We start from the raw sequence: 21590 nt of genomic DNA, 5'->3' as shown, positions 1-21590 counted from the left end.
ATCTGTTTTTTGAATTCCGTATTACATATCGCTCACTCCTTTCAAGAACGTCATAAATAAAAAATCGACAATTTTCAGTTGTGCATGTTTCGGAATGCCCAGAAAATGTACTATATCCCAGCAAAAGCGGCATATTTTTAACTTAATATTTACCCGCTACAGGGCAGAAAGTGTTGTTTTTACATTTTGAAGAAAAGGTATTGTTTAATTATTTTTTTAAATATACTAAATATATTTCAAATGGAGAAAAAACATTCAGGTTTTACCTAAAAAGATCTGTTGCACAGTAAAAAGTTCAATAAGTGGCTTGATATTTATTTTTAATACATTGTACTTATTATATTTTTAAACTTTAAATACGTTCTCATGAAAAATCAAGTTTTTTGATTTATGACGTTCTTGAAAGGAGTGAGCGATATCTGTTTTCGTATTTCGTATTTATTATCCTTTTTTTCATTCCGGATTATTGATATCCGAGTGATCGAGGACGGTAGACGGAGGACGGCCGAGTGCCGAAGTTGTCCGGAAATGGCCGAAGATGCTCGAACGAGGCCGTGGGAAATGATAGTGCAAAAGGTTTACTGTTATGATCATTACGACACGGAGAGGTGGTTCAGATTATACATAATTAAAAAAAAACACAATATTTTCAATGTGCTTTTACTCAATTATATTTTGAATCTGTCCAAATAATAGGTTTCAAGAATATGATTAGTGTGGTTGTCAATAATGCGTGGAATTGGTGAATGTTACGCGTGTGTAAAGTGATTAAACACCTAAACCAGCCTATGTATCTCTGTAAATACCTAGACTTTCATATTCTTCTTCATCTATGTTGACATGTAAAAAACAATTAAACTAACTAACTTACCATCACGCCGCTTCCCCGCAGGGGTAGGCAGAGAGAATCGAACGCCACACCACTCTGTCTTTGCAAACATTCTTGCATCTAATCATACATTCCCGACGATTATTACGACTCCTGACCCGGCCGCTTTCAAGTATTTGACATACCTGATTGAGCCAAGTTTTCTTCGGTCTTCCTCTGCTTCTTTTTCCAACTACGTTCTCCTCATAAATTTGTTGAACCATTATTACATTTTCTGGGCATTCCGAAAACATGCACAACTGAAAATTGACGTTATTGAAAGGAGTGAGCGATATATAAAAAATCGACAATTTCCAGTTGTGCATGTTTTCGGAATGCCCAGAAAATGTACTATATCCCGGCAAAAGAGGCATATATTTTTTTAACTTAATATATACCCGCTACAGGACAGAAAGTGTTGTTTTTGCATTTTGAAGAAAAGGTACTGTTTAATTATATTTTTAAATAAAGTAAATATTTTTCAAATGGTGAAAAAACCTTCAGGTTTTACCTAAAAAGATCTGTTGTACAGTAAAAAGTTCAATAGTGGCTTGATATTTATTTTTAATACATTGTATTATATGTTTAAACTTTCAAAACGTTCTGCTGAAAAATCTTTTTTTTTTATTTATGACGTTCTTGAATCCTTTCACTCCTGTGAGCGATATGACGTTTTTGAAAGGAGCGAGCAAAGTGGAGGCATGATAAAAAAATATATTGAAAATTTTAAAGTGATCAAACGACTTGGTTGACTTTGAACTACCTCACAGTTCGTGTCGGACGCTCCCACCCGCCGGTGTGGCCAGGGTTCTCACATAATATTGACAGTCGACCGGGCGGTGGAATGAATGGTGTAATTGCCATTTTTCGGCGTGTAATACAATACGGCTACGGTTCTATTACAATTCGTCCAAATTCACTCTGAAACCGGAACATTTTTCATTTTTATGATATTAAATGATTAATAATAAATAATAAAGCCCTTATCCGCACCCCAATGGTGCATAGGGCACTGTGTCATATTAACGCAGTGTTATCTTGATCGTTTACACATGAAGGAAAGGTGATCAGCCCTCCGCTTCAGGTACCAATCCAGGGTAATATTGAATAAATATAACAGTGAAAAAATCACTTATATTTATTTTACCCCCCTTGGGAATCGAACCCGGGACCTCCAGAACGGTAGCCGAGCGTGCTGACCATTACACCTACGAAGGCGGGTTAAAAAGGCCACAAAAAATGCAGCTAGCATGGGTCTTTAGCCACAAAAAAAGCGCAGCTAGCATGGGTCTTTAGTCACAAAAAGTGCAGCTAGCATGGGTCTTTAGCCACAAAAAGTGCAGCTAGCATGGGTCTATAGCTAAACTGAGTGTAGCTAGCGCGTGTCTATAGCCACTATCTATGTATGTCCACACTGAGTGCAGCTAGCACGGGTCTATCAACATATCGTAGTCATACAGGTGAAAGTGACCAAGTGCATTTTTTTTACAAAAACGTGTTTATTGACTATTCTATCTTACTAGCTTAATATTGCCCTGAAAAACATCCCAAAGGATTTTAAACTTGTAAGTATAATATATTGACTTGGTAAAAATGACTAACTGCATCGATAACTATTTTGTTGCCAAGCAAAAGTGACTTAAATGGCCCTCCTGGACATTTTAGGTTTTGGTAGTTGGTCACTTTCTCCTGTACGACTAAGATATGTTCGCACTTAAGTGCAGCTAGCACGGATCTATCAATATCCACACTGAGTACAGCTAGCACGGGTCTATATCCACATTATTTCGCATAGATATTCTATTTCAAACTTTAATGTTTGTCTTGACGCCTGTCAAGCCTATCAAGCGTTGCGTTAATTTAATCACAAGTATGTCGCGTGCAAAGTCGGCAAGCCAAATGATCTTAATAAGGAAGTCGGCAAGATAAGTGGATGCTGCAATGATTGCCCTACGCCCACACCTTCCCGGGCGCGTCCTGCACCTTGCGCCGACATCCTGCCAGCTAATGTACATACGTACAGTACAGAGACGTACATCGCTCACTCCTTTCAATAACGTCACATATAAAAAAATGTCAATCTTCAGTTGTGCGTGTATTCGGAATGCCCAGAAAATGTACTATATCCCAGCAAAAGCGACATATTTTTAACTTGATATTTACCCGCTACAGGGCAGAAAGTGTTGTTTTTGCATTTTGAAGAAAAGGTATTGTTTAATTATTTTTTTAAATATACTAAATATTTTTAAAATGGAGAAAAAACCTTCAGGTTTTACCTAAAAAGATCTGTTGCACAGTAAAAAGTTCAATAAGTGGCTTGATATTTATTTTTAATGCATTTTATTATATTTTTAATCTTTAAAAACGTTCTCCTGAAAAATCAAGTTTTTATTTTATTTATGACGTTCTTGAAAGGAGTGTGCGATATATGTTTAGAACTTCCAAGAATTTGAGTAGTGTGGTTGTCAATAATGGGTAGAATTGGTGAATGTTACACGTGTATAAAGTGATCTCTTAAACCAGCATATGACGGTCGTCAGCCCCGTAAATGCCCAGGCTTCCATATTCTTCTTCATCTTTGATGAGATGTCAAAAAAAAGATAATATATGATCATTCATGAGAATGTGAGAATTACCATGAGGTGTGTGATTATTGGCTAATAAATTATTATGAAAAATCACAAGACTATCGGTAGCATTCTTATTGACATCTGTAGGGAACTAAGGGAGATATGAAGGTTTAAACTTTACATATTTTAATAAAACGAAAATCGGACGTCATCAAATTTTACGTCATCGGGTGAGTTATGGCGCGTATCCCTTTACGTATATGCTTTAAAGAGCTGCAACAGTAGTAGTGTGGATTCATTCCTGCGACGTCATTCGTTACCAACTTACGAAAATAACGTTTTTACGAAGGCGAATTTTGCAAAAGAAAATGATGTGAATGAAAGTATTGATAATATCGGCTGTTATAAACACTTCACGAGTCTATGTGTGGATTCATTTCTGCGACGTCATTCGTTACCAACTTACGAAAATAACGTTTTTACGAAGGCGAATTTTGCAAAAGAAAATGATGAATGAAAGTATTGATAATATCGGCTGTTATAAACACTTCACGAGTCTATGTGTGGATTCATTTCTGCGACGTCATTCGTTACCAACTTACGAAAATAACGTTTTTACGAAAGCGAATTTTGCAAAAGAAAATGATGAATGAAAGTATTGATAATATCGCCTGTTATAAACACTTGACGAGTCTTATACAATCCATTATAGATTGAGTATGTTAAATTAGATATTCCTCCCGTCTGAAAATGGTCCATCAGGAGTTTTGGCAATTGGAATATTGGCCAACGTGACATCTTTTGAAGTTTTACGAAATTAAAAATACACACCTGCATTTAAAAACCTTTAAAATTAATATGATATGCAAAAAATTGTTAATAATACCGTTACCATAAGTGCGAGCGAGACGGGACGCTTCCCACATAGCTGCGTCTCTTTCCGACAACCCTTTGCGATCGAGATAGTGCTCCCTTTCTCGCATTTTGTAAGGCTCAACTCAAAACCGGCTATAGTTGAAAATCGGTCCGACTCCGTAGTGTAGTGGTAAGCGCGTTTGGCTAACGTAAAGGAGGTCCCGGGTTCGATTCCTAGGTGGGGGGTCGAAATAAATATGTGCAGTTTTTTATTTATACTCGCAATATGTATGTATTAAATGTCTCCCTTTGCTGGCGCCTGAAGCGCAGGGCTGATCGCCTTGCTTTCGTGGTGTTATTAATAATGGTTAGGGGGTTAGGGGGTGTTTATCATCTTGCCCCGGTTTGGAATTGACTCCCTCGACCGCTCGGCCCGTGCTGCCGTCCCGCTCGCACGCCGGCCGCCGCCGATTGGCCGGGCGCGCGTGCTGCGCGCGCGCCAGGTGCGCGGCAGTTGGTCCTGCGAGTGCGCAGACGCATTATCTCATAACCGGGGGGGGATTACTTTTGCGATTATTTTTCGGCGTTTCTGGAGACGCTTTCTCGGTTTTTAGAGCCGAAGAAAGAAAAATTTTGTTAATCTTTCTTGAGTTGTCGAACGTGGGACTTGTCGGCAGTGTTAAAAATAGTTTTTATTTAATATTTAATAAAAATTTAATATATCGCTCACTCCTTTCAAGAACGTCATAAATAAAAAAACTTGATTTTTCAGAAGAACGTTTTTAAATTTTAAAAATATAATACAATGTATTAAGGTTTTTTCTCCATTTAAATAATATTTAAAAAAAATAATTAAACAATACCTTTTGTTCAAAATGCAAAAACAACACTTTCTGCCCTGTAGCGGGTAAATATTAAGTTAAAAATATGCCTCTTTTGCTGGGATATAGTACATTTTCTGGGCATTCCGAAAACATGCACAACTGAAAATTGACGATTTTTGATTTATGACGTTCTTGAAAGGAGTGCGCGATATGATTCATTGCATTTTATGTTTGTATTTGAGGTGTTTACTTAAGACATTGGACACTATTTTGAACACATCTTTACGCGTTTCTACCGTTCATATTGCTGTAAAACCTTGATATAACGGACTTCTATCTAACAAACTTCAGATATAACGAACAAAAAATACTGTCTATATATTTAAAAAAAAGGTATAACCCGCAAAGCTTCTATTTTAGAGGCTTGTCTGCAGGTAGGATAGTAAGGACAGGGAAGGTAAATGTGAAAAATAATTATAATATAAGAAAACCCTTATCCGCACCCCAATGGTGCATAGGGCACTGCTTCATATAAACGCAGTGTCATCTTGATCGTTTACACATGAAGGAAAGGTGATGAGCCCTCCGCTTCAGGTACCAGTCCAGGGTAATATTCAATAAATATTACAGTGAAAAAATCACTTATATTTATTTGACCCCCCCCCCTGGGAATCGAACCCCGGACCTCCAGAATGGTAACCGACCGTGCTGACCATTACACTACGGAGGCGGACAAAAAATATTAATAATATCGAGAATATGACATTAATTATGTTATTATTATTATAACTAACTAACTAACTAACCATCAAGCCGCTTCCCCGCAGGGGTAGGCCTCTCTAGAATCGAACGCCACACCACTCTGTCTTTGCAAACATCCTTTGCCTCTTCTACATTCATGCATCTACTCATACATACCCGACGATTATTACGACTCCTGACTTATTATTATTATCATTACGCAAAAGTTCCGTGGAGGCCACTCGGTGATTTCTTATATGCCTTCCCGGAGAGAGTCTAAGAGGGAGGCTAGTCATAAAAAAACGCGTTTTTTTAAGGACATATGCGCGTGCCATAACTGCTTCGGGTTGATCAATTATTATTTGCGAACGCGCCCAGTTACAGATAGTAGCTAGGTACCTCCATAGTCGGCGCCTGATATCGTTATTTTTCATACCGGCTATATTATGAATGAATTTTGATAACTTATATAGAGCCATTTTCATAAAAAAAATACCTCAAGGGCGCTTCACTGTGAATGAATTTGGGGAAAATATTAACGTGGAAATGATTTAGCAAACATATGTCGCTCACTCCTTTCAAGAACGTCATAAATCAAAAATCGTCAATTTTCAGTTGTACATGTTTTCAGAACGCCCATAAAATTTACTATATCCCAGAAAAAGAGGCATGTTTTTACCTTAATATTTACCCGCTACAGGGCAGAAAGTGTTGTTTTTGCATTTTGAAGAAAAGTTATTGTTTAATTATTTTTTGAAATATATTAAATATTTTTCAAATGGAGAAAAAACCTTCAGGTTGTATCTAAAAAAATCTGTTGCACAATAAAAAGTTCAATAAGTGGCTTGATATTTATTTTTAATACATTGTATTATATTTTTTAACTTTAAAAACGTCCTCCTGAAAAATCAAGTATTTTGATTTATGACGTTCTTGAAAGGAGTGAGCGATGTGTTTTTAGTCTTTTTCTAAAGACCATCTCACTCTCACTATTTCTAACCCTTGGTGGAAGAGTGTCCCCGCAACAGCAAAGGCACGCTCGCCTAATTTAGTGCGATGGTTGCGAGCTGGTAAGATCACTTTGCCCATTGCAGATGTTGTAGCCGATGGAAGCGTGAGACGTCTATCAACCAATTCATCTGGAATACACAGCTCCTTAAGGTACTCTGGAGCCATGTTGTGTATTGATCTATACATGAGTAGGCAGAGATTATACTCAACCCTTTCGGGAAAGGGTAACCAGTGCAGTTTGTGAAGTAGTAATACTACAATATATATTATTTTTTGTCATCTCATCAAAGATGAAGAAGAATATGGATGTCTGGGTATTTACGGGGCTGACGACCGTCATAGGCTGGTTTAAGTGATCACTTTACACGCGTGTAACATTCACCAATTCTACCCATTATTGACAACCACACTACTACTCAAATTCTTGGAAGTTCTATAAATATGAACCAATTTAGAAACCTTGTTCTTGAATCACTAGAACTTCACTAGAGACATCTATTGGTGAGATGTAAAGAAGCCTTTTTTTATTAAGCAGAAACTCTTATATAATTATATATATATATATGATTATAATCTCACATACTAATATATATATATATATATATATATATATATATATATATATATATATATATATATATATATACACGTAGTGTGATGGTCATCTCGCTAGGCTACCATGCTGGAGGTCCCGTGTTCGATTCCCAAGAGGGTCAAAATAAATATCAGTGATTTTTCAGTCTAATATTTATTCAATATGACCATGAACCGGTACCTGAAGCGGAAGGCTGATCACCTTTCCTTCATGTCTTAACGATCAAGATAACACTGCGTCAATAATTAACTAACTAACTAACTAATCACCAGGCTGCTTCTCAACAGGGGTAGCCAGAGATTATAGAACGCCATACCACCCTGTCTTTGCAAACATTCTTCGCCTCTTCCACATACTTGTATATGTATACATCTCCTCATACATACCCGCCGATTATTTCGACACCTGACCCGGCCGCTTTCAAGTATTTGACATACCTGATTGTGCCAAGTTTTCCTCGCTCTTCCTCTGCTTCTTTTTACACTCTACATTCGTCTCATAAATTTGTTTTACCGTTCTTTCCTCGCTCATACGTTCCACATGTCCAAACCATCTCAACGCACCTTTCTTAATTTTATCGATAATGCTTATCTCGGCTTTGCATTCCTTCCTTATTTCACTATTCGCACATCTATCATACACCGTTTTGTTCATTCGCTACTACATTCGCCTCATAAATTTGTTTAACCTTTAACTATTTGAAAAATTGACGATTTTCGATATATGACGTTGTTGAAAGGAATGAGCAATATCGCTCATTCCTTTCAAGAACGTCATAAATCAAAAAACTTGATTTTCCAGGAGAACGTTTTCAAAGTTTAAAAATATAATGTAATGTATTAAAAATAAATATCAAGCCACTTATTGAACTTTTTACTGTGCAACAGATCTTTTTAGGTAAAACCTGAAGGTTTTTTCTCCATTTGAAAAATATTTAGTATATTTAGAAAAATAATTAAACAATACCTTTTCTTCAAAATGCAAAAACAACACTTTCTGCCCTGTAGCGGGTAAATATTAAGTTAAAAATATGCCGCTTTTGCTGGGATATAGTACATTTTCTGGACATTCCGAAAACATGCACAACCGATTTTTGATATATGACGTTGTTGAACGGATATGTATTATGATTTCTCGTTGAAAAATTCCGAATGCGTTTATTTTTTTCCTACCCACCTATCCGCGCAGGTACTAGAACACTTGCACAATAAGCTTCTAGGGATCAGGACACTATGCCTTGGGTTTTCCTTGCACCGTACAATGCGAAGAGGCATTTTTTTCCTTTAATTTTTGCGAGAATTTTTACGATGCGTCTTCTAGTTTAAATATTCGTCAACAATGGTTTTACTGTCTGTCAACTCGCGGCCGTTTTTTTCACTGTTAGTTTGTGTCTGTCCGCCTCCATAGTGCAATGGTCAGCTCGGTTACCGTTCTGGAGGTGCCGGGTTCGATTCCCAGGGGAGAGATCAAATAAATAAAAATTAAAATTTTTCACTCTAATTCAATTCACTCTAATTTCAGTTTATTCAATATTACCCTGGACTGGTATCTGAAGCGGAGGTCTGATCACCTTTCCTTCATGTCGTAACGGATCAAGACAACACTGCGTTTATATGATTTTGTCCGCCTCCGTAGTGTAATGGTCAGCGCGCTCGGCTACCGTTCTGGAGGTCCCGGGTTTGATTCCCAGGGGGGTCAAATAAATAATAGGGATTTTTTCACTGTAATATTTATTCAATATTACCCTGGACGGGTACCTGAAGCGGAGGGCTGATCACCTTTCCTTCATGGGCTAACGATCAAGTTAACACTGCGTTTATATGACGCAGTGCCCTATGCACCATTGGGGTGCGGATAAGGGTTTTATTATTATTTATTATTATTATATGATGCAGTGCCCTATGCACCATTGGGGTGCGGATAAGGGTTTGAAGAAGTTTGTGTTGTGTCAAGGAAGGCCTTTCATAGTTTGATATTTTTTTTTTATGATGACTTTAAAATGAAATACAAAATAATTTATATAATTATGATTTAACGAAAAATCAATAAACAATTGTGTCGCCTACTTTCAAAATCCGCCAGATCCAATTTTATAAGATTTTAAAATAAATATTCTATCGGAATACCAATTGTGGGTTTTATTGTTTAAAATATTTATATACTTGAAAACCCTGCTAAAAAATACTTTAAAACAGCGTTGTATTTCAAATTCCGCTTTATTCATGGAACTTGCCTTTCTGACCCATATCGGCCAATCAGAGAGCGGGGAGGTCAAAAATTAAGATGACGTCATTATCGGTTCGTGTCTCGTGTATTTTTTTAAATACTGAAAAAAATCTTAAAAAATGTTAAAATTCTTTATTTCATAATATTTTATCTTAAGATCGACAAGTCTTTTAAATATAAATGTTACCTGGTGTTTTTTTCATTTTTTGGAAAATGTTTTCGGAATGCCCAGAAAATGTACTATATCCCAGCAAAAGCGGCATATTTTTAACTTAATATTTACCCGCTACAGGGCAGAAAGTGTTATTTTCTCAAAAATAAAAAGTTCTGTTGCACAGTAAAGAGTTCAATAAGTGGCTTGATATTTATTTTTAATATGTTGAAGCATATTTTTAAACTTTAAAAAATGAATATTTTATGTATATGACGTTTTTGAAATGGTTTTACATTTGGAATAAAAGGTATTGTTAAACGATTTTTTTAAACATACTAAACAATTTTAAAAAGGGGGAAAAACATTCTGGTTTTACCTAAAAAGACCTGTTGCACAGTAAAAAGTTCAATAAGTGGCTTGATATTTATTTTTAATACAATTTATTATATTATTAAACTTATTAAGAAAGATGAAAGTAGACTGAATGCAGTCGAAATGCGATCTCTCAGAAGAATGTGCGACAAAATGATGTATGATAGATGTACGAATAGTGAAATAAGGAAGGAATGCAAAGCTGAGGTAAGCATAATCGATAAAATTAAGAAAAGTGTGTTGAGATGGTTTGGACATGTAGAACAAATGAGTGAGGAAAGAACGGTAAAACAAATTTATGAGGCGAATGTTAGCGGGAAAAGAAGCAGAGAAAGACCGAGAAAAACATGGCACGATCAGGTATGCCAAATACTTGAAAGTGGTCAGGTTAGGAGTCGTAACAATCGACGGGTATGTATGAGGAGATGCATGAGGCGAAGAATGTTTGCAAGGACAGAGTGGTGTGGCGCTCTGTTCTCTCTGCCTACCCCTGCGGGGAAGCGGCGTGATGGTTAGTTAGTTAGTTAGTTAGTTATTAAACTTTAAAAACGATCTCCTGAAAAATCAAGTTTTTGATATATGACGTTGTTGAAAGGAGTTAGCGATAAGTTTTCCTCAAAATTTCACGTTTTTCTTTAAAATATTTACACACATAATATTTTTTTTAATATTCAAGCTATGGTTTGAAAAACCACTCGTTGTTCTCACTCCGTACTCGTAGGAATCGACCCATTATCCCGGCAGCCCGCGAATGGACTGTCTCGGCGCGAACAGCTGACGGCCAGCTGGGAGCCACCTTGTGTTGTGCATACACTCTATAATGGGTTTTTTCTGTATGAACGCATGCAGTGTCTTCGGCTATCAGCTGCTCGAGATATATATATATATATATATATATATATATATATATATATATATATATATATATATATATATATATATATATATATATATATATATATATATATATATATATATATATATATATATATATATATATATATATATATATATATATATATATATATATATATATATATATATATATATATATATATATATATATATATATATATATATATATATATATATATATATATATATATATATATATATATATATATATATATATATATATATATATATATATATATATATATATATATATATATATATATATATATATATATATATATATATATATATATATATATATATATATATATATATATATATATATATATATATATATATATATATATATATATATATATATATATATATATATAAATATATATATATATATCAAACCCTTATCCGCACCCCAATGGTGCATAGGGCACTGCATCATACAAACGCAGTGTTGTCTTGATGGTTTACACATGAAGGAAAGGTGATCAGCCTTTCTTCTAAGTATATATAGTTGGAAAAAGAAGCAAAGGAAGTCCGAGGAAAACTTGGCACAATCAGGTATGTCAAATACTTGAAAGCGGCCGGGTCAGGAGTCGTAATAATCGTCGGGTATGTATGAGATGCATGAATGTAGAAGAGGCGAAGACTGTTTGCAAAGACTGAGTGGTGTGGCGTTGGAATCTCTCTGCCTACCCCTGCGGGGAAGCGGCGTGATGGTTAGTTAGTTTTATGTTAGCATGCTTTCGGAATGCCTAGAAAGTGTACAATATCCCAGCAAAAGCGGCATATTTTCCCGCTACATGGCAGAAAGTGTTGTTTTTGCATTTTGAAGAAAAGGTATTATTTAATTATTTTTTCTAAATATACTAAATATTTTTCAAATGGAGAAAAAACCTTCAGGTTTCACCTCAAAAGATCTGTTGCACAGTAAAAAGTTCAATAAGTGGCTTGATATTTATTTTCAATAAATTGTATTCTATTTTTAAATTTTAAAAACGTTCTCCTGAAAAATCAAGTTTTTTGAAATATGACGTTCTTGAAAGGAGTTAGCTATATATATGGTATCAAACGTTTTGACCAATATCACTAGTCTGTTTTTGGTTGGTCGGAAGATATTGCGTTTTAGCAATAAGCCCGCTAATGTAATTATTTATTTTCTGTACAAGTTTAAATACATAAATAAAATTTGTCTTTGCTTACCTACACGCTGTATTGTTATCGCTCCTGGATATCGTCGCTAGCTGTTGTGAATGCAGCCGCCAATCGTTCAGGGGTATCAAACATTGGTCGCTGTGCCGGCGTTTTATTTTGACATCGCTCACTCCTTTCAACAACGTCAAATATCAAAAAACTTCATTTTTCAGGAGATCGTATTTAAAGTTTAAAAATACAATGAAATGTATTAAAAATGAATGTCAAGCCACTTATTGAACTTTTTACTGTGCAGCAGATCTTTTTAGGTAAAACCTGAAGGTTTTTTCTCCATTTGAAAAATATTTAGTACATTAAAAAAATAATAAAACAATACCTTTTCTTCAAAATACAAAAACAACACTTTCTGCCCTGTAGCGGGTAAATATTAAGTTTAAAATATGCCGCTTTTGTTGGGATGTAGTACATTTTCTGGGCATTCCGAAACATGCACAACTGAAAGGAGTGGGCTATATATATATATATATATATATATATATATATATATATATATATATATATATATATATATATATATATATATATATATATATATATATATTTAAATATATACGTATATTAGTTACTTTAAAATGAAAACACATTTCGTTATGAGTCTAGTATTATAAATTATTTTCATATTTATTTTATTCAAAATACATGTAACCGTTAGTTGAGAATAAAAATATAATAAAATAATGTGTGCGACTAAGTTTTCTGACCACGGGGTTTACGAAGAGACTTGTCACTTCCTATGGAAAACTATGTTCATGAATAAATAAAATGAATTTTCTTTAAAAAAGTTAAAAATAAAATTTACATATCACTGGTCATATGCCACAGGGCACTACGCAAAAAATAGTCAAAAATGTTATCTAAATCGTCCACATTGTCATATTCGAAATTATAAAAACATTAAATAAATACTAATCCTATAATTAATATTTGAAGCACTGACTTTGTGATTTTTCATTTTATAATTAAAATGCAACTTTGTTTTAAAATCACTATAAATATTCTATTCTAACTTAATTATACTGTCTACCGTTTCGAAGCTAACCGCTTCTTTATCAAGACTGATTAATACAATGTTGATAAAGAAACGGTTAGCTTCGAAACCGGTAGACATTATAATTAAGTTATAATAAAATATTTATAGCGATTTTAAAACAAGGTTACAATTTAATTATAAAATGGAAAATCACAAAGTTAGTGCTTCAAATATAAACTATAAAATAGAACAATTTAAACATGTTAAATTTAAAATTACGTCTATAATGTTTTGTATTAATTCATCGTCGAAAAAGTCATTAAAAATCGAAATTGGGACGCAATTAGCGCGCGATCGTGACGCGTTCAAAAGTATGAAGCGGTTAATGCTACTTCAATGTATAAAGTTACAACATTTATAAAATTTAATTATTTGTAAAATACTTCTCCTACCAACGGTTGACGATACCTGGGTACCTCCCAGTACCCCTCCGCGCCCGAAAAACATCAGCTACCGACCGTCGAGCCAGCCGCACGCAATCAGTCGTCAGGCATCGCTCAGAGAGCCCGCACGCGCGCGTGACGTCACCAAAGTACCGCACATCAAGTTCCGAAACCAAACGAATTACGCCCGTCGTCCGCGTCTCATCTCTGCGCTCCTGTCTACGAAACTCGACCAAAGTCTGCCGAAACTCGGCGTTTGAGTGATTTCTTAGTTGGGCTTTGTGATTTCTGAACTAGTGTCGTCTCCGTGTGGGTATACATACGTACTGCTGGCCCATTGTGACAATAATTGCCGGAAGTTCCTTTGTGAGGGCTCCCCGCTTCCGACTGCGGGCAGGAAGCCATTCGATCGAGTCTGATTGTTCGGCAGACAGCTGTGGTGTCGATATTCTAAACACGTGTTTCGTTTTCCCGTTTATATATTTTTAAATACATCCCATGAGTGCTGTTTGACAATACGACTCGAAAGTGAACGTTCGTACGCCAAGTTTTCAAAAATAAAAGCGATGAAAAAACATATTTTTCAAAATATTTTTGTATGCGTAACTTTTTAATTCTTCGTCTATAAAACCTTGAGCTTTTCCAGTAGCAATTTTGAAAACGGATTTGTAAAAGGCGCCATCCGAGCGTCCATTTTCGACTTTTAAAAACCTCCCAGCTTCTTTTTTCGAGTTTTGAAAACCTTCGAGCGCCCTTTTCGACATGCGTTCAGCGTAGGGCTGTGTTTTTTCGCGTTCCTCTTACCAAATGGGAATGTCCGGCTGTGTGGGACTGCCGGGGGCTCCGCCCTGCAGGTGCGCCGGTTGCCCCAGGGCCCAGCTGGCGCCCCACAAGCCCTCCAAGATGAAGATGCTGAAGAAGATCAAGAAGAAAATGGGAATCGGTATGCCATGTTTTGATTGTGACGTACTTTTTTTACTGCTTTCTTCGAAAGCTCCTGTAACAATATACATGTGTACATATATATAAATGGCGCTATATAAATTATCAAAAATTATTATAATTTTTACTATATCGCTTACTCCTTTCAGCAACGTCATATATCAAAAAATATGATTTTTCAGGAGATCGTTTTTAAAGTTTAAAAATATAATACAATGTATTAAAAATAAATGTCAAGCCACTTATTGAACTTTTTACTGTGCAACAGATCTTTTTAGGTAAAACCTGAATGTTTTTTCTCCATTTGAAAAATATTTAGTATTTAAAAAAAAATAATTAAACATTACCTTTTCTTCAAAATGCAAAAACAACACTTTCTGCTCTGTAGCGGGTAAATATTAAAGTAAAAAATATGCCGCTTTCGCTGGGATATGGTACATTTTCTGGGCATTCCGAAAACATGCACAACTGAAAATTGTCGATTTTTGATATATGACGTTGTTGAAAGGAGCGAGCGATGTATAAAACACAATAATACTCTCTCGTTTTTGGTTAATCTCAAGGTGTTTTTGGGAAATAATTAAGCGAGAATTAGTCCGCTGTTTCTACAATAGAAAAACAAATAATAAAGCGCACTAATTTATATGGAAAACACAATTTTAAAGCAAAAAGGCATAGTTTAAAACACATATAAAAACACAATAATATTCCCAAATTTTTGGTGAATTTAAAGGTGTTTTTGGGAAATAATTAAGCTAGCATTCGTCCACTTTTTCTACGATAGCTATAAAACCAAGAAAAAACAATAATAAAGTACTCTAATTTACATAGAAAACACACCATTTTAAAGCATAGTTTAAAATACATATAAAAACACAATAATATTCCCAAATTTTTGGTGAATTTAAAGGTGTTTTTGGGAAATAATTAAGCTAGCATTCGTCCACTTTTTCCACGATAGCTATAAAACCTAGAAAAAACAATAATAAAGTACTCTAATTTACATAGAAAAATTTTAAAGCATAGTTTAAAACACATAAAAACACAATAATATTCCCAAATTTTTGGTGAATTTAAAGGTGTTTTTGGGAAATAATTAAGCGAGCATTCGTTCACCGTACATCTGCCGGGAGTAAAGGTGTGTTTTCCCCACGTATGGGCAAGACCTACCTGCGACAGATGTACTGCAGAGCTATTATCTCTTGCCACATAGACTCTCCACTGTCACACATCTGCCCCTCCATATGCCTCAAGCTACCCCGTCAAGAAATCAACCCTCATCCCTTACGAAAACAATAAATTAAAATAAAAGAAAATTAAATTTTATAATTTTGTCATAGATCCGACTGCAGACTTTCTTAGGAATTTTTTTTTCATTCTCCTGACGTTGAAAATCGTAAACCGTCGTAAACAAAATTGGCAAAGTATTAAAAATAAATATCAAGCCACTTATTGAACTTTTTACTGTGCAACAGATCTTTTTAGGTAAAACCTGAATGTTTTTTTCTCCATTTGAAAAATATTTAGTATATTTAAAAAAAATATTAAACAATACCTTTCCTTCAAAATGCAAAAAAAACATTTTATGCCCTGTAGCGGGTAAATATTAAGTTAAAAATATGCCGCTTTCGCTGGGATATAGTACATTTTCTGGGCATTTCGGAAATTACGATTGTACGAATGCGAAATGTACGATTTTTTATATATGACGTTCTTGAAAGGAGTGAGCGGTTTATGCCCGATTACTGTATAAAGTTTGTATACTGCAGCTGTCTAGTTCACAAAACGCCAAACACGATTGACGTACGACGCCATTTGCGAAAATTATAACATCTTCCGATAGGGTGATTTATTTTGCGCCACCCACTGTACTACAATATGAGATCTCGGATCACCAGTCCAGTTTGTGGTTCATCATCTCATCTAACCCTTATCCGCATCCGATGGTGCATAGGGCACTGCATCATAAAAATGTAGTGTTATCTTGATCGTTAACACATGAAGGAAAGGTGATCAGCCTTCTGCTTTTTTGTTTTTAATTTCACTATTTTTGGTTCACCATGTCGAATATAGATCGGCATTGGTAGGCACTTTTTAGAATGTCTTTTTTCTCTCTTTCTCCCGATTATCCGATTACAGATGCGGATTATCGGAACGGACGCAGATAATCGAACGGTCACGCTGTTACGTGAACCTCTGAGAACCTCTCACGTTTCGGATAGTTTGCCTCAAACGTAAATTTCGCAATGAACGAATTACGAAACCATCTCTTCAAACACCCATCAAACTTTACATTAAACAAAAAATACTCTACCATATTCAGAAGCGCCGTTAATATTTTTAACTTTGTGACGAAAATTCTATATTTAAAAGAGGTGTTTAGTCCCTTAAAATTAGTATCGTCGATTACCGTGTATTGAATCTCAATTTGATATAGAAAGTAACGATTACCATGTACTGAATGCCAATCTAGTAGTAAAAAAGTAACGATTAACATCTACCGAATCTCAATTTAGTAAAGAAAGTAACGACTATTAGTCAGTACGAATTGAGATTCAGTAATCTCAATTCGGTAAAGAAAGTAACGATTACCAATTGGCATGTATTGGATCTTAATCGGGTAGCCGAAAAAGTAACGATTACCAATTACCATGTATTGGATCCTAATCGGGTAGCCGAAAAAGTAACGATTATCATGTAGTAAATCTCAACTTAGTAAAGAAAGTAACGATTACCAATTGCCATGTATTGGATACTAATCGGGTAGCCGAAAAAGTAGCGATTACCATGTACTTAATCTCAACTTAGTAAAGAAAGTAACGATTACCAATTGCCATGTATTGGATCCTAATCGGGTAGCCGAAAAAGTAACGATTACCATGTACTGATTCTTAATTCGGTATAGAAAGTAACGATTACCAATTACCATGTATTATATCCTAATCGGGTAGCTGAAAAAGTAACGATTACCATGTACTAAATCTCAATTTGGTAAAGAAAGTAACGATTACCATATACCGAATCACAATCGTGTAACCGAAAAAGCAACGATTACTACATGGTAAACAATATATATTGATCTTAATTTGATATAGAGATTGACGAGTTTCATTTTGATATAGAAATTAACTTGTACTGAATCCCAGTTAGATAACCGATAAAGTAACGATTACCATTTACCGAATAACAATCGTGTAACCGGAAAAGCGACGATTACCATCTACTGAATCTCATTGATATAAAAAGTAACGACTACCATGTACTGAATCTTATTTGATATAGAAAATGACGATTTCCATCTACTGTATCTCAATTTAATATATAAAGTAACGATTACCGTATACTGAATCCCAAATTGATATAGAAAGTAACGATTACCGTATACAGAATCCCAATTTGATATAGAAAGTATCGATTACCGTGTACTGAATCCCAATTTGATATGGAAAGTATCGATTACCGTGTACCGAATACAATTTTGTTCGTATTGGCGAAACGGACAGATATTTTGGTATTTTAAAGGCCGAATTGGAAGCGAAATCAGTAAACTGGTATTGGAGAGCGTCTTTTAGTTCTCACGACCATCGCGGAGTACCGTGTACCGTGGGAAACGCTGTGAGAAGCGACCTTTACTAGACATATGACCAAACTACATACAAAACATGCACGGTATATGTATATATATATATATATATACATACACAACTGCGCGTGTACCACAAAATATACAAATAAATATCATTATATTCTCAATATAATTAATATTCAAATTATCATAATAATAATAGTAATAATACCCTTGTGGTGCATAGGGCACTGCTTCATATAAACGCAGTGTTATCTTGATCGTTTACACATGAAGGAAAGGTGATCAGCCCTCCGCTTCAGGTACCGGTCCAGGGTGATATTGAATAAATATTACAGTGAAAAAAATCACTTATATTTATTTGACCCCCCCCCCCTGGGAATCGAACCCGGGACCCCCAGAACGGTAGCCGAGCGTGCTGACCATTACACTACGGAGGCGGACAAAAATAACATTTGTTCAACAATATTCAAATTATCATTATCGATAAAATTAAGAAAGGTGTGTTGAGATGGTTTGGACATGTGGAACGAATGAGTGAGAACAGAATGGTAAAACAAATTTATGAGGCGAACGTAATTGGAAAAAGGAGCAGAGGAAGGCCGAGAAAAACATGGCACGATCAGGTATGCTCGGCGAGTGGTTATATACTAATGTTATTAACATTTTTGTAAAAAAAAATAAGGAAAAATGACTAACCACAATGTAAATGCTTTGAATATTTAAAAAAAAAACTAACTAACCATCACGCCGCTTCCCCGCAGGGGTAGGCAGAGAGAATAGAGCGCCACACCACTCTGTCCTTGCAAACATTCTTCGCCTCTTCCACGTTCGTGCATCTCCTCATACATACCCGCCGATTGTTACGACTCCTAACCTGACCACTTTCAAGTATTTGGCATACCTGGTCGTGCCATGTTTTTCTCGGTCTTCCTCTGCTTCTTTTCCCACTAACATTCGCCTCATAAATTTTAGACAGTTGGTAGAATTCCATATTGAATTGTTGGGTAATATATCCAAAATTAAACAAGGTTTATTGGATTGAATTCTACATTTATTTATGTATATGTTAATACGTGACGCGTTTCCTCTTACTAAGACATTATCAAACACTCAATTATTTTTATATTATTATTATTATTATTATTATTTTGCTTCTTTACATCTCACCAATAGATGTCTCTAGTGAAGTTCTAGTGATTCAAGAACAAGGTTTCTAAATTGGCTCATATATACAGAACTTCCGAGAATTTGAGTAGTGTGGTTGTCAATAATGGGTAGAATTGGTGAATGTTACACGTGTGTAAAGTGATCACTTAAACCAGCCTATGACGGTCGTCAGCCCCGTAAATGCCCAGACTTCCATATTCTCCTTCATCTTTGATGAGATGTCAAAAAATAATACGAAAATAACTCCTGTAATTGGAGATCATGCAGATTTTGTGAACAAGTATTTGGACACACTCAAAATGTTCTCAATTATTTTTTGACATCTCATCAAAGATGGAGAAGAATATGACGGTCGTCAGCCCCGTAAATGCCCAGACTTCCATATTCTTCTTCATCTTTGATGAGATGTCAAAAAGTAGCCTGTATCGCTAGTTATATTTCTCTTGGGCGCCACGGGAGTCGAACCAGATGCCTCCAGGATGGAATGCGTCAGCCTGGAAATGTAGAACAGTGACTGTTCGCGGCACAAAGATGCCATGTGTCCCTATTTTTAAAAATAAACACCCTCCCTCTCATTGTGAATGCGTCCCAAGTAGCTGTGCGCCCTTAACGAAGGGCTATTTCAATATCCCGGGAGATTACACCCTTACAACATACCCTTACATATTATTTATTTATTAAACTTCTTATTAAATTTGAGTGTGTCCAAATACCTGTTCACAAATCACTCACTCCTTTCAAGAACGTCATAAATCAAATAACTTGATTTTTCAGGAGAACGTTTTTAACGTTTAAAAATATAATACAATGTATTAAAAATAAATATCAAGCCACTTGTTGAACTTTTTACTGTGCAACAGATCTTTTCAGGTAAAACCTGAAGGTTTTTTCTCCATTTGAAAAATATTTAGTATATTTAAAAAAATAATTAAACAATACCTTTTCTTCAAAATGCAAAAACAACACTTTCTGCCCTGTAGCGGGTAAATATTCAGTTAAAAATATGCCTCTTTTGCTGGGATATAGCACATTTTCTGGACGTTCCGAAAACATGCACAACTCAAAATTAACAATTTTTTATTTATGACGTTCTTGAAAGGAGTGAGCGATATAGACTTTGAATAAGAACGATTAACTTAGTCCAAATCAGCTGTCAAAATTTCAGTTACCAAATCATTGTTGGCCAGTGTTATGGGAGTTATTTTTCATTTTATTATTTTTTATGTCCGCCTCCGTAGTGTAATGGTCAGCACGCTCGTTCTGGAGGTCCCGGGTTCGATTCCCAACGGGGGTAAAATAAATAAAAGTGACTTTTTCACTGTCATATTTATTTAGTATTACCCTGGACTGGTACCTGAAGCGGAGGGCTGATCACCTTTCCTTCATGTGTTAATGATCGAGATAACACTGCGTTTATATGACGCAGTGCCCTATGCACCATTGGGGTGCGGATAAGGGTTTTATTATTTTTTTTTTTTTTATCATCTCGACATAGATGAAGAAGAATATGGAAGAAATGCCCAGACATCCATATTCTTCCTCATCTTTGTGGAGATGTAAAAATTATATGCATTTTTTCCGTTTTATATATGGCTTAGTAGGTCAATAGGTACGTAAATAGCGTCAGTCTTTCAACCCGGAAATGCTGGTTCGATTTCGGACGGGGTATTTTTAACAGTGTCTATAAACGCCACGGCTTGCTATGCAGCCGTAGCGAAATGCTTCAAGAGTATCATGGATCATCACGGTAGTTTGATGCAGCGTTACCTGGGCCGTTAATGCATTGTTAATTTGTCCGGCTCCATGGTGTTATGGTTGGCGTGTTCAGCTACCATGCTGGAGGTCCCGGATTCGATTCCCAGGGGGGTGAAAATAAATACTAGTGATTTTTCACTATAATATTTATTTAATATTACCCTAGCCTGGTACCTGAAGCGTAGGGCTAATCACCTTCCTTTCATGTGTTAACGATCAAGATTACACTGCGTTTATATGATGCAGTGCCCTATGCACCATTGGGTGCGGATAAGGGTTTAGAAGAGAAGATATATATATATATATATATGTATGTATATATATATATATATATATATATATATATATATATATATATATATATATATATATATATATATATAT

At 35.3% G+C, this 21590-nt stretch overlaps 1 protein-coding gene across 2 annotated transcripts in view; it reads left to right on the top strand.

Annotated features, from left to right (window-relative positions):
- The window catches only part of neur (E3 ubiquitin-protein ligase neur), a 38465-nt gene that overhangs the window by 3771 nt on the left and 13104 nt on the right, over positions 1-21590 (top strand). Inside the window, exon 1 of one of the 2 annotated variants that reach the window (XM_088256224.1) lies at positions 14424-14696. The exons of the other annotated variant lie outside the window; for it this stretch is intronic. Within the exon in view, the coding sequence (XP_088112350.1) occupies positions 14561-14696 (136 nt within the window). The 5' untranslated portion in view covers positions 14424-14560. Of the gene's footprint in view, positions 1-14423; positions 14697-21590 lie in introns of those variants that run through there. 2 annotated transcript variants of the gene reach the window in all.

The sequence above is a fragment of the Brachycentrus maculatus genome, unplaced genomic scaffold (genome assembly GCF_059751285.1).
Source record: "Brachycentrus maculatus isolate JH-2025_06_01 unplaced genomic scaffold, ASM5975128v1 h1tg000059l, whole genome shotgun sequence".
In the NCBI taxonomy this organism is placed as follows: domain Eukaryota; kingdom Metazoa; phylum Arthropoda; class Insecta; order Trichoptera; family Brachycentridae; genus Brachycentrus; species Brachycentrus maculatus.
This window is presented reverse-complemented; position numbering and strand designations above follow the sequence as displayed.